A 14,612-nucleotide genomic window follows, 5' to 3' on the forward strand; every position below is an offset into this window, starting at 1 on the left:
TGGCAAGTGAATAGACTCACATGTATTTTCCCCTGTTCACTTGCACTCCACTTGCACTCTACTTGCACTCCTCGTAATTGTGTGGAGCGCAAATAAACAGGGAGGAATACATGTGAGTCTGTTCACTTACCATTCAAGTGTAATTCGTCACGTCTAGCTTGGCTCATAGAGTGCAATCCTAAGAAGAGTTTCTCTAGTCTAAGGCCAATGAAGTCAGGCTTAGACTGGAGTAACTCTGCTTAGGATTGTGTTGATAGTTATGGAAATGTGTGTTAGATGGCATCACTACATTGTGTGGTCAACCCCATCCCCATTACAGCCAACAATACAGAGTACAGAAGTACATCACATGGTTGAATCGTATCTGTTACCAGCAAAGGATGAAGGTTGTCATTTTGGGAGGTAAATTCACCTTTGTCATCACACCAAATTTTGCTATTAATATATGATATTTCAGTTAGCCTAAGGTCGCTTCCACACATCCTTAATGAGACAGCCTGCCAACAGAACTTTGGCGGGCTATATCACTCATTACACACTTCATCGTTTCCCATGCGCAAGCAAGTCCTGACGATCCTGCTTTTTAAGCATTTTTTGTGAAACTTTTTTTAGTTCATTTTCATTTTTGATGCCAGTTTTTCCACTCAATTATCTAGCATATCAATGCATGTGAACACTTTTTTGTGCTTTTGAAGTGCCCTCCCACAAATCTCCAACCCCTCCTCTCGCCATTACCCCTCCCACACATGCGGCTGATTCACATGCACAATTGTATAAGCCCCCCCTTTTACTTTTTTAAATGGTCCTTGTGCTATTACAATATCTATATATACAAAGGGAATCATACTGCAGTGATTGCTACATTGGATCACTCAGCAATCAGACTTTCACTCTAGGAACAACATTGGGATTATAATGACATTTCTGATTTTATGTCAAACTAGCAATAAGGGTTGTTGTTTTGGAAAATACAATGGGCCCTAGCAGTGCTCCCCCTCTGCATGCCTCTCCCCATGGCATCAGTCAAGGGGGGGAATGGAGAAGAAAGCAAGGGCTCCCTCCTCCTCCAACCCCTTGGCTGCCGCTTGGCTTGTTCACGGCCCTCCCAAGGCCCCACAGAGGTGGCAGGGAACCCTGTCCTCACTGTTGTGGGACTTTGGGAGAGCCTCACCATGTGCTGAGCCTTCCTGCAGCCACGCTGGGTCCTTCTGGGCCTCTGGAGTCCCCAAGGAGGCAGCAGGGAGGCAAACCATTTTGCCCCCCACTTGCTTCTATCTCTGCATTCTGTGCCTCTGAGGGGATGAGTGAATGGTGAGCAACACAGTTTGCCTTTTATATAGTAGGATATGGAATTCTGCAATCGCACTACTCTAGAGTTTGCATATTTATTAAAAGCATTTAAAACTTTGAGTGGGAAATCAACGGTAGAGAATGGAGTACAGTTCATGCCCAGTTTCTATTGAAGATGAAAGACAGGACAATGGTATAGCGCAATTCCGCATGTGCTCCCCCCCACACACAAAAGGAAAGTTGGGTGAGAATGCATCAACAGCATTTGTGATGAGGCGCAGATAAAGAACACGTTTTCTGTTTTGCGACCTTTTTTCCCCCACGACAAATACCCACAAGCATGAGGATGATGCATGAGGAAGGTGAGCTCTTGAAGCAGAATGGGAAGACGTGGCTTTGGAACAGGGAAAACCCCCAAAAAATGGAGCACATGGAAGCGACCTAAACCATTTCTTGACCAGACACAGCAGTGCTCCTACAAGTCAGTCTGAGGATTTAAGAGTAAGAGCTCTAGAAGAAACTGTTAAAAGTAAAGTACAATTTCTGAGGCCCCCAAAGTTTCCCCTACCTAGAGAACCATTTGCACCCATTTCTGAACATGCTACATTCCATTAACTATGTATGCAGGAGAGCTGAATTGGCTGCCACCACTCTATGAAATCAGAAAGCATTGCTTGGTGGAGGAAGGACAAGCTGGAGTTCACAGGACTGGTGCATAGTGCAGGTTCTTTGCCTGGATAGGCTAGCAATGCCAAGCCTGCACCTCCCGGCGGCTGCACAGCCGGGTACAGAAGTTTGCTGGGCCGGAAGAAGGACGTGACAGACTGCCTTTTCCCGGGCATCCAGGCTTTGGCCAGGGGGTGGAGACAAGAGCCGTTTCAGGCATTTCCGCCCCAAAGGCTCCAGTTGCTCCATGCGATCGGCCCACCCTCCTCGCCCTGTTTCAGTACAGGATTAGCCGGCTGCCATTCCCGGGGCCAGGTAGGAATTTTTTGCTCTTTCTCTCAAATTGGCAAATGGGGGAAGGGTTTTTTCGCCTACCTTGTACTGGAGCTGGGGTTCAAGGTGATTTATGGCATGGAGCCTGGTAGGTTGTCCTGGCAGGAGAAAGTTGGAGAATAGGGAGCGGGCCGGTGAGCCCCCCTTTGGCAATTCCCCAGTGGTGGGGAAATGGGGTCTGTCAGGAGGAATGGTATGCTTCATGGCTACCATCACCTGTGCAGACTGCCTCCAGGGAACCCCAGGTACAAGTCCTTCCCTCATGCTGTATGGCTGAGGCTTTAGGAGCTTGATGGGGAGAACCCTTTACCTGGCCGGCCGGGTTTAGGCCATTCCATGAATGGCTCATGCCCGGGGCAGTGGGGCTCACCCAGGCAGGTCAAGGCGGAGGTCCTGGAGTGACCCTGTGGCTTGACCTGTACCGCCAGTTTGCCTTTGCCACAGTTTAGAGTTTTTGTTGTATTTAATAAAGCAGCCCTTTATTCCAATGCCTTGTGTCTGTCTCGTTCTTCTGACTGGGGTGGCAAGCATGGATAGATCACATCATTTGAAGTATTGCTGGCAATGTAATGTAGTATGTTTTTATCCTGCCTATGTTAAGCTAAGAGTCAGTGACTGGTTTGAGGTCAGCTAGCAAAACTTCAGAGCAGAGTGGGAATTTCAACTTGTCCAACACTGTCACTACTATACCACACTGGCTTTCATACTTAATTAATATGAAAGTATATGAACATCTACAGATAGTGAAAAAGGAAGTTAAACTCATCACAGATTTCATAAACCAGAAAGTGATATCTTTCACCTAGTGTTTAGATGAATCAGCTTAAAAAAATATATTGCTGTTCCTCAGCACAGTTTTTCCTCTTCCCCGAGGAGAAAATTAAGTGTTTTAATTCAGCCAGGATCCTTGAGACACTAATGAAGCATGCTAATTTGGGGTGAACAGCATCAGTATGGATTTTTGATAAAACAGCTGTTCATTTTGCAGAGCAAGTAACTAAATCCGAAGGCTACAAGACACAAGACTGAACACAGAAGATATGATAAGGAACAAACAGATGGATCTGAGCAAACAGTCCTGAAAGAACTGCTGTTTCCCTCAGCATGGAAGGAAGAGGCTAAGAAGTTTACAGGAAATACACAAACCTATGCCTGGGTAGGAGAGGTGTTAGGATCACTCCTGCTGTCTCCTGATCTCCATGAATTTTCAAATGTTAGCATCCACCAAGGCTGGGAGCAGGGACAGTGGGTGTGAACCTAACTCCTCTTCCACACATTCTCTGAATATGTGAAAAGAGCTTTCAATGTAAAAAAAAAATGCATCTCAGGTGAAAAAAACACAAAAGCAAGGAGAAAAGGGAGGACTCAATGGCCTCATTCAAACATCACATGACCTGTTTCTTTAATAAATTTGTAGTTCACCTTATTTCCCAGCTAAAAAAGTGAGAACAATTTGCAAGGTCACAAAAACAGTATTGATGGGTCCATCAACAAGATAAAAATCAACACACCGGTTACATTTGCAGCCAGATCTGCCAAAGTCATTTACCCTCCACCAAAGGCCCTCTGAAATAAAACCCTCTTACATACCTTCCTCTTGTACAGCAAGTGAAGGCAGGAAGTGAAAGCAGCTTCTTCCACACCCATGGTCATTTTAGAGCACTAGATTTACTACAGAAAAACATCCATGCATGTGATGAAGAGAACTATGGTTCTTGAAAGCTTATACTACAATAAAGTTGGTTAGTCTTAAAGGTGCTATTGGACTCTTTACTATTTTGCAACTACAGACTAACATGGCTAACTCCTCTGGATCTACAGGAAAAACCCTGAGACTTGACTGTTGTCATATGGACAGTCTTAAAAGGATACAACAAAAAGAATGTAGTCTGAAGAACACAGCTATCCAGTGAGAATATACTGGGAGACACAGTTTAAGCATGAGGGTCCCAGGTCATGAAGAGATTTAAAGGTAGGGTTGCCAACTCTGGGTTGAGAAATACCTGGAAATTTGGGGGTGGAGCCTGGGGAAGGTTAAGGGAGGGGAAGAAACTCAGTTGGGTATACTGCAAAAAGGCCACACTCCAAAGCAGCCATTTTCTCCAGAAGAACTAATCTCTGTTGTCTAGAGATCATTTGTAATTCTGGGAGATCTCCAGACCCTCACCTGGATGTTAGCAAACCAATTTAAAGGTAGTAACTGGAACTCTGGATAGGTCCAAGAGGCAAATAGGTAATAATAAATATGTTTGCCCACAATGGCTAGAAATGCAGCTTGTATTAATAATTACATGCTTCCTCCTACATCTTCAGTGTGACTGAAGGCTTCCTGATTGAGAAGCGTTGAACTGGACCAAATGAGCATTTTGATGTATTGTATGTCAGAGGACAGTTTACAAAATTTTATAAATACACGCAATCCTTTATGAAAAATGTGCTCAAAATATATTTGGTCTTGTATGATTTATAATAGAAATGTTCCACTGGCAAATGAAATTTTGTTCATTTATTAAAAGATACTTAATTTCTTTAGATTATTTTGATTCAGTAGCTGGTTTGTGTGTTGCTTGCAAGTTTACTTTCTCCCTTTCAGAAGCCTTGAATCAACATCCAGTTTGCTGCGACATCTGAATGCAGACAGCTGGGCAATCAGGAGTTTGTTTCCACCCAACAAAATGGGTTTTTAAATGCAGGGAGGAAACAAATTCCCATTTGCCTAGGTACCTGCATTTGGACTGCATAGTAAATTGGAGCTTGAATCAAGAGTTCCCACACCAGGAAGCCTTCAGCTGCATTCCACGCATGAGGGGAGGAGAGAGGCAGGAGGAAATGCCTGAACATAAGAACATGCTTTGGTTCTGCCTGTTTTGGATAAAGTTCCCTGTAATGTCTGAATGTGTTCATTCTGATTTTGAAATTTTATTAACTGATTGTTACAACATGCTTCTTCTTTTTTTCAAATTATGATGCAGGTTTTAGTTTCAACTGTATCTGTGTCGAATCAACTTATTAAATAGATTTCAGTTTTCAAGGCAGATTTTTTTTTCAAACTTGAAATCTATCAAGTTTTGAATTCCATGCCACTTGCACCTACCATTAAGGGTCAGTTTGGACAACTGAAACAGGTGACGGGTGGATCTTTGCAGAGTTCTGCACAAAAAGAAACAATTGTAGGATTGTTTCTCAACTCAGTTCATATATTTTCCATTATTAAAATATAGTATAGACAAAGCCTGGCCTCCCTGCAGATGCCTCAAGAGTAGAGATGGACATGAAATGGGAAAAAAAGAAATAAGAGTTTCACATTTTGTTGCATTCCACGAATCAAGAAACACGAACTTCCATGAAATTCTCCCATTTTGCAATATGATTCGTTAGCTTCACGATTCATCAGAACCTGGGTCACTTCAACGGCCCCCTTCAGACCCAGAGATGCCAAACTCACAGAGATACTTCAGCAGGATCTCTTCCACCCACCCTCCCAGTTTGGCCAAGATTGCAAAATGTTGACTGAAACCCACAAACCTGGGCCCCAGAGCCAAGCAGTAGCCCTGAGACTGGGCTTGGGGGGAGGGCCCCAAAACCACCACACAGACACCTGCCTAGGCGGGAGAAGTGCGCAAAATAAAATCAAAGGAAACAACAAGAGTGTGAGCCCTCAAAAGAGCAGAGAAAGAATTAAGAAGAAACAAAGACAAGCTAAGAAAAAATAAGGGAGGGCTCAGTCAAGCTAGGCCCCAGAGCCAGGCAAAGGCCTGAGACTAGGGTGGGGTGGGGTGGAGGAGAAAAGGCACCCACACCCAAAGACCTTCCCAGCAAGGACAAATAAGGAAAATAAGAAAGAGGCTTTTCAGTCTCTTTTGAAGCAGCCAAAACAACCAAAAGGGCACACTGGATACAGAACTGTCAACAACACAAAGCAATACCGGTGTAGAGAAACAATTCAAAACAATTTTAGAAATGCATACAAAATTTTTTACTAGTTATATTAGCTAAACAGCTAAAGTGCACAGACAAATGTATAGAATAGATATCAAAGTGATCCTATATATACGCTCAAATACAATATAGCAGTGTAATATAGTCCTCTGATACATGCAAAGAGTTCATAAATCAATAGTTTCCTTTTGCTTCAATCATATAGTGTGTGGGTCAATAGACTCTCATTTCTTCAGTCATATTCCAGTGACTCAGCTACGGGTTGCAGTCACCGGCACTGCTCTGTACTTACTGATTTGTTTGCGTCGTGGATGTGAATTATTGGTGTGGTGAACATCCAGATTACACATTACTGCCTGATGAAGTTTTGACCACGAAACGGGTATTGGAAATATTGCTGGCTGCAACCCGTAGCTGAGGAATATGCCCAGCTATACATTTGAATAAGTGTTCTGGATTTAATACCACCCTTCTGGCCATTGTGCAATATGACTGAAGAAATAAGAGTCTATTGACCCACGCACTATATGATTGAAGCAAAAGGAAACAATTGATTTATGAACTCTTTGCATGTATCAGAGGATTATATTACACCGCTATATTGTATTTGAGCGTATATATAGGATCACTTTGATATCTATTCTATACATTTGTCTGTGCACTTTAGCTGTTTAGCTAATATAACTAGTAAAAAGTTTTGTATGCATTTCTAAAAGTCTTTTGAAGCAGCAGCAAATCCAGCCAAAAGTTCCCAACTCCACTCTCATTCCAGATACCAGCAACAGATTCCCCCCCCCCCTTTCTCTTTGAGAAACATGAATTGGCCTGATTCGTCAAGAAATTTGATTCATATTTCAGTTCGTGCCCATGTCTACTCAACTAAAATTAAAAGCACGAGGCAGAGAGAGGTACTTTATATAACAAACGATCACATAGAGCAGAACAGGAGGTCTGTGGTTGGTAGACAGACCTGCCTAATAGGGTTTGGAGGGATACGATTAGTGTTCCCCTGGCTACAGAAGGGCCATTCCTCAGTTGCCTAGGGGATTAATCCCCCCCCCCACTCCTTGTTGTATAGGACAGAATGGAAGCTCTCCCGTTGGCAAGAGAGCTGCCTATCAAGGTTACATGAGCTAAGATTTGGGTTTCCAATGGCAACAAAAGTTCTGCAGACATTCCGGGCCTATGTTGCCTAAGGAAACAAAGGATCGGCACCAGCCCGTCTGGCATCATTAATTGTTCACAAATCAAACAAATCAGGCCAAAAGTCATCAATTTTGTGAAAACCACAGCCCCACAAAACACATTTTGTGAAACATGAATCAGTTCGAGTCATCACGAAATTTGATTCATATTTCAATTCATGCCCTTTATCTACTCAAGAGTATGTGGGAGACACTATGCTTATACCTTGGCAGCACTCACAAGTATATTCGCTTTGTGAAAATTGCAGCCTGCATGAGGCTGCACAGTACAAAACACAAGCCATTAAAAACATAAGCAGCATAAAAACTACCCACAAAACAGAGCAGATCAATAAAAAACTGAGATAAATCTTCTAATTAAAAGCATAAGTTAAAAGACATGTTTTAGTTTGGCATCTAAAAGAGTAAAGTATGCACCAGGCTAGCCTCAAAGGGGAGGGCATTCCAAACACAAGATGCCACCACAGAAAATGCCTTGTCTCTAGTCTCTACCTGCCTCAGAGTTGGAAGGCAGGGGCAGAGAGCAGGGTTTGAGAGGCAGATCTTAACTGGCAAGCTGGACAGTATGGGATGAGATGGTTCTTCAGGTTCCCTGACCCCAAGACATTTAGGTAACAACCAGCACTTTGAATTGCACTTGGAAATAGATGGGTAGCCAGTGGTTGCAAGTGGTGGCACAATGATGCAATCTCATGATTGCTTCATTGCATATAAACTCTTCATCAGCTCCTCTGATCTCCATTAACTGTTCTGGTCATGCCTTTCAAGAACCAGCCCTGACTGTCATTGGTCTTCAATGTTCCTGTCTGTGAAAGATGATCCATTGGACCCAAGACAGTACAGTGGCTCACAAATAAGAAATCAACATTTTAAGAAACCAAGCATTATAAGAAATCAACTTCAGACAAGTTTTAAAGACAACATTTATTCTGGGGGTAAAATATAACAAAAGAAGTCAAAAAAGGTGATGAAGTTGGTTTGCTTGCTTACAATGGAAACGATAGATAGTTCTAGAATGCTGCTGGCTCACCCTTTCTACACTTCTCTTGCTGCAGAAAATCCTCCAAAACATTTCTTATATTTACGAGAGAGAAAGAGATCATTCTGCTCAGAATAATGCAGGAATAATGGACAAGTACTCAATAAAGAGTAATAGGTATGGCTGTATAACTGCAGGCAAAAATCTGTCTCTCTTTCAGCCCCCTGTCAAATCCTTTACATAGCCTTGGTGAGGGATTGTAAACAGCTATGAGGAGTGAGAGCATGACAAGTTCCCTTAGAGGTATAACTTAGCCATAAAGGTCATAATAGTCTAGTGTGGTTAGATAGCAAGGTTTTTAAAGGTTGCTCTCTTCAAGACGTGAGCCTTGAAAGGGCAAAGTGGAGACAGCAGGAGGAGACCTTCATTCACCAAAGAACTGCTGTAGACTAACAAATGATGACTTACAGTCAGCCTTCCCCCGCCGGAAGCTCAGCAGCTTGGCTGGGGGCTGCTTTTGCCATACCAGAGGAAGGAAAGGCAGTTGGAGCCTTTCCTGGGCATCCAGATCTTTGAGGGCTGGGCGGAGCAAAAGGCATATAAGCCTGTTTTGCCCTCCCTCAAGGTGCAGTTGCTTCATTTGCTTGGCCCACCCACCCTCCCTATCGTAGTGCAGGAATACCCAGTCACTGTTTATCAAGGCCAGGTAGGACTTTTTTCTCTTTTCGCAATTGGCATACAAGGGAAGGGTTTTTTGCCTGCCTTGCACTGCGGGGTGTATTTAGGTAATTGGTATGGTGGAGCTGTAAATAGTTTGGCCACTGGCAGGTTACGAAGGGAAAACGAGCGGGCTGGTGGCCCCCTTGGCACATCCTCATTGGTAAGGAATTGGGGTCTCAGGAGCGGCTGGTAGGAACCATTTGCCTGGCCGCCAGGTGCAGCCATGTGTTTGGATGGCTCACCCCTGGGGCAGCAAGGGCTTGCCCAGACAGGTCAAGGAGGAGGTCCAGTGTGACACCAGGTCTTGACCTGTACCACTAGTTAGCTAGATCCCTTGCCATAGTGACAAGTTATGTTGTATTTAATAAAGTGACCCAATTTTATACCCAAGCTTTGTGTCTGTGCTTTTTTATTTCGACTGGGGGGGGGGTGCAATCTAATCCTGCTTCCCTGGGTCATTCCTTATTTCACATGGTCATCTTCTGCTGCTTTTTTTGTATGTTATTACAGCACCTTTAGTGGAAACATCTCATTTACTCTGTTGTTGCTGTCAACTGGACTGCTCAATCCAGTACACAGTGAACTGGGCTGAAGGATGGGGGTGAAAATGTGGGGATATTCAGGGAAGGGTGCAGGTAGCATATAATTCTCTTCCATGCAGCCTCCAGCCCTCCTTGTGCAAAACACTACAAATTGCAATTCTCCAGGGAGCCTGGGAGAAATGTCATCTCTGCCTTAGTGTCTTATCTAGTCATTAAACATTTTCCGAAAGGCTCCCCAATATTCTAAATGGCCAAATCCTATGCAAACATTTGTATGGAAACCTCCTAGCATGTGTTGACTTTCAATTTCATCATTCATTTTTCTGATGGAGCTGTGCAGTAGCTGTTTTCTCCTGCTTGTTCTGATCCTAACAATTATGCTCACAACTAATCCATCTCAGAAGATGACAGTCTAAGGATATGATATTTCATGAGTCTGCTTTTGCCTGTCTAGGTTTCTTTGAATTTCACTTCAGGCAAGATTATGCCAGAACTATACCTAAAGGCCTGGCTGCAAGCCTTCCAAAAGCCACTGGGAACTAGAGTTGCCATCTTTGGGTTGGGGAGATTCCTGGAGATGTGTGGGGGGGTCAAGCTTGAGTATGGTGGAGTCTTTGAAGAGGGAGCTCAGCAGTGATGTGAAGCCACAGAATTCTGCCGAGGGTGTGGTTTGTGGAAGGGAGGGAGCTCAGCATGGTGCAATGCCGTAGAGTACACCTTCCGAATTTGCCATTTTCTCCAAGCCCTGCTTGGAAGTTAGCAAACCTCCCAGAACCTCCCAGGGAAAGCTTTCATTTGGGCATCGATAATGCTGCCCAAATATCACATGAAATCACATGACATGTCTGGTTCCACAGGCCCTGAGGGTGACTAGCGTCCCCAGAATGTTGTCGCCCTTGTCCCCATCCATCAAAGGCCCTGCCCAATTGTCCCCTTTATACTCACTGCCCCTCGTGGCCTCCCTAAGGCGCCATTATCTCTGCAAGCCATGGTCCCTGTGCAACAGAATTATACTTGAAGCAAGAGAGAAGTAAAGAAAAAGCAACTTCAAACAAGCTATCCTCAGAGAAAAATAAACTAAGCTTTTGCCATTTGGCTTCCTCTTTTGTTCTTAAATCACTAACATCATGCATCAATGTTGTACAAAGAAGACAAAGTACAGAGGAACATAACTGTACGTTGCTAGAAGTAAGATTATAATCATGTTAATCTTGCTTATAGTAAGAAAGTATAGGTTTTCTCAAAACAGAAAAATGCATGAAATCTAACAGAGAATTTCCAGTTGTAGCTGGTGCTCAGAAATTCCTGTGTGCATGCAAGGAACTTTGAGTCTCTTATGAAATTCTACACTGGTTGGTTCCTATCACTCACCAAGTACAAAGCCCCCATGTTAGGATGCTATGTCAACCAACCCTAAGAGTTTCTCTTTGAATGAGCTTTACATAAACCAAAGTTATTCCAAATTATCCAAAGTCTTTTGCAACTTCCTCTTCACTTTTCACTAAATGTTTCTTTATCTGTATCTGCAACTCCTATCATCCCAGCCTTCAGTTATATTCACATTTCCTGCCAAACATTTATTCCATATTTCCCATCCTCACGCCTCCCACACATCTTCCCATTTCTCTTGCTGTTTCTCCTCAGGTCTGATCAGCACTTCTTGTTTTTTTCCTACCATATGGTCAGGCAGCTGGTCATGAAACTTATAAACAAAAGCATGGTAGAAGCAGTTCTTTATATGCCAGTATCCACTTCTTCCCCCATCCCAAATTCCCATTCTCTACGGAACAAGAAATCAAAAAGAAAGAGAGAGAACTACATTTCTCAAACATTTCAGGTCTGTGTGCAGCTGTTTCCAATAGCATAAGAGGGTTCCAGAGAACACAACAGCAAGATCTATTTCAAATCTGCCCATGCCTTTGTTGGGCAGGGGGTCAATCCAGAATGGATCCAGGATGAGCTAAAATAAAGCATGTAACCTCAGCCCCCCGTGACTAGTGTTAGCCACGAATCATTATCAATGTGCAGCTTGCTGTTATCCAAAATTAAGTGAAAGAAATTGAAATTTGCAGAAGTGTACTATCAACAGAAATATTGGGCAGGATCATGATGACTCTCTCCTGCATTTTATCATGTCCTTACTCCAAAGACCTCAGAGCAGTGCACATGGAACTGTCATCCTCACAACAACCTATGAGAACAGTTAGTCTGAGAAGTGACTGGCTCATGGTCATGCAGTCAGCTTCATGGCAGGATGGGAATGGAACCTGATTCTCCTAGGTACTTTTCACACTCAGATTTTAAAGCCTGTCCGTATCTGTTCCATGTGCCATGTTTGCAGGGGTTTCACACTTGCAAGCTAGCCCGGGAGGGCTGCGGAAACGGGAGAGGCTGCTGCAGCTGAGCCCCTTCTCAGCGCATCTCAGCTAAGACGGGGCTGGGTACGAGTCTGCTCACCCCTTTTTGCAAATGGAAGTTCTACCTTATCTATGAGAACAGTGGGGTGGGTGGTTGACATGAGGGTGGGCATGGCGGGGCCTTGTCAGTCAGCTGCAATGCCCTGAAAGCCCAAAACTGAGCAGAGGCTTCGAGGCTGGTGTGACGGACTCAGCTTCAGAAGCTGAGATTTCCAGTCAGTGAGCTATGATTGACATGCCCCCCCCCCAATGTGGCTAGCCTGAAATGGCAGTTGGGGATGGAATGTTGGGGAAGCTGTCAGTTAGGGTTGGAGAGTAAACAAGAGAGTGAAAGAGAGTTGGAGCCTGGCTTTAGACCAGAGAGGGTCAGCCAGAGAATCCTCTGTGAGAGGAAATAATGTTTGTAAAACACTTTTAGTCCTAGGACTAAAGTGGGGAGAACCAGCACTAACTCCTACTTAGACTCAAGAGATCTGGGAATTATAGAGGGGGCCAAGGAAGTGAGTAGAGAGGAGTCTCCCCTTCAGTGCCAGGAACAGGGTTATAGCTCATAACTATAATGCCTGCCCAGTATCTAGAAAGGGTTTGTCTCAGTGAAGCACCCTAAGGTCTGGAAAGGAGAGAAAGTTGTGCTGTATTTGTGTTTGAGTATATAGAGTGTAACATCTGAGAAGCAGTGTCAACCTCTGAATGAAACCAGCAAACTAGTGTTTGTTCTAAGTGTTTTGTGTCTCACACCAGTAAAGATCCTGTACAAAATTCTTTCTGTTTCTTCAGTTCAAACACCTGCCTACCTTGCCTTCTGTAAATAAACCTTCTGTTACCTTTTGAACCTCCCCAAGCCTTGGGTGCCAGTTTCTGCTAAAGGGAAGCACAAACCCCTGATCTGTTCCCTACTAAGACTTACCTGGGTAACCATTTTTAATAATTCTTAAGGGTGGGACAAGAAGGAAAGTTGAAGATTAACATCAACCATGCTACCAGAGGCTTCTCAGCCCAGTATACAACTTCATAGGCTTAAAGAGGAGAAGTTTTACCTCAGGGTAGGGGAAGGTCAGCCTAAGCATGAGTTGCACGTGGGTTTGTGGCAGCTGGTCTGTAAGGAATTACAAGAGGCCAAATCAAAACTGCTGGGAACAGCGTGAAAGGAACACATGCCAAGCCAAAGCCATTGACATCACCCCGACTTCTCAGAAATAGCAAAAGTGAGAAAGGGGTCGTAGTTTAAGATTCCATCACTCTGATTCTTACTAAGGAACTTTGCTCTAGCAGATCAAGTCCTCCTGCACCAAAACAAAGTACCTCACTTAGCAGAAGGTAACTGTAGGTGGTATCCTATACACACTGGTAGAAAAAGTTGCATAAATGTCATACCTGAGTCTTCAAATTCACTGTTGTAGGCATTCCAGGTCTCGCTTATGCGAAGCAAGTTCTCCTCCATAGCTTGAATATCCATGTATGGACAGTTGCATTCTGGGAATTTGGGGCCACACTGACACCAACAATCGTTGTCCTTGCAGATAAATTCCCCCTCTGAATTGCAGGCAATATAGCTCAGGGCTGCCTGCACGAACCGTTCTTGTAAATATTCAGGCAGGATGAGCTGAAGACCTTAAAGGGGTGGGGGGAGAGGAAACAATCTTACTAAGTCTTATGGTTTCCTTCAAACCATCGTTATAATCCTGATGATACTTGTAAAACAACCTTACACAGAAACGTACAAAAGTTACTAGCCCACATTTTTTGTACTTCTCCCACTGTTCTCAGATAATTATAACAGCCTGAGGTGGGGTAGAGCCTGTTCATTAGCGATTTACAAAAACCTTTCCTTTTACCTTGCTTTCTCCTCCAGTGCTATAACAACCCAACTAAAGGGGTATGCACACACATCAATTTTAAGTTTTGGGTGTTTTACCCCCTCCCCTACATTTTAAATAAGATTTTTCTGCAAACCTCAAAATTTCTGAATTCTAAGTACAGCCATGGTTGGCCTTTAATTATGCAGATTTTTCCATCTGCATGGAGGCTATTAGATAGCAGGATGCAGAAGGATATAGGCTTTCCCATGTGGAGAGCATCATACATCCCTCTAGGATGTTGAGAGTGTGGAACACGCCCATGTTGTTAGCCTCACCAACATTATTTGATTCAAGCACACTTCCTAGAGTCATGGCATTGCACCATGAAGAAACAGTTCTATGCTACTGGGACTTTGTATGAAGGAGGCCCAAGTCAAAGACTGAAATGAGTTCATGGTTTGTTATCTGTTGATAATAGTGTCAGCTAGTTACATATCTATATATGCTCCACATATCAACCTAAATCAGTAATGCTAATCAGGTAAAGGTTTTTTATGAAGTCAGCCAGAAATGGGAAGACAGGTTCAAAATTAACTGTGGGGCGTAAGGGTTATAGATACAGTTATAGAAGAGCTTCACTATGCAGCAGAATTCCAGTTATGCTCCTAGCATTCAAGGTAGACTTGGGAAGCTGTACTGCAGGAAAACCCACCACAGAGAGA

The 14,612-nt window shown here is 43.7% G+C and overlaps 1 protein-coding gene across 1 annotated transcript in view; it reads right to left on the reverse strand.

The window, feature by feature from the left end:
- The window catches only part of BRINP3 (BMP/retinoic acid inducible neural specific 3), a 396,972-nt gene that overhangs the window by 112,920 nt on the left and 269,440 nt on the right, over positions 1–14,612 (reverse strand). The window contains exon 6 of the mRNA XM_054979213.1: positions 13,466–13,702. Coding sequence (XP_054835188.1) covers positions 13,466–13,702 — 237 coding nt within the window. The remainder of the gene's footprint in view (positions 1–13,465; positions 13,703–14,612) is intronic.

The sequence above is a fragment of the Eublepharis macularius genome, chromosome 5, assembly GCF_028583425.1.
Source record: "Eublepharis macularius isolate TG4126 chromosome 5, MPM_Emac_v1.0, whole genome shotgun sequence".
Lineage (NCBI taxonomy): Eukaryota > Metazoa > Chordata > Lepidosauria > Squamata > Eublepharidae > Eublepharis > Eublepharis macularius.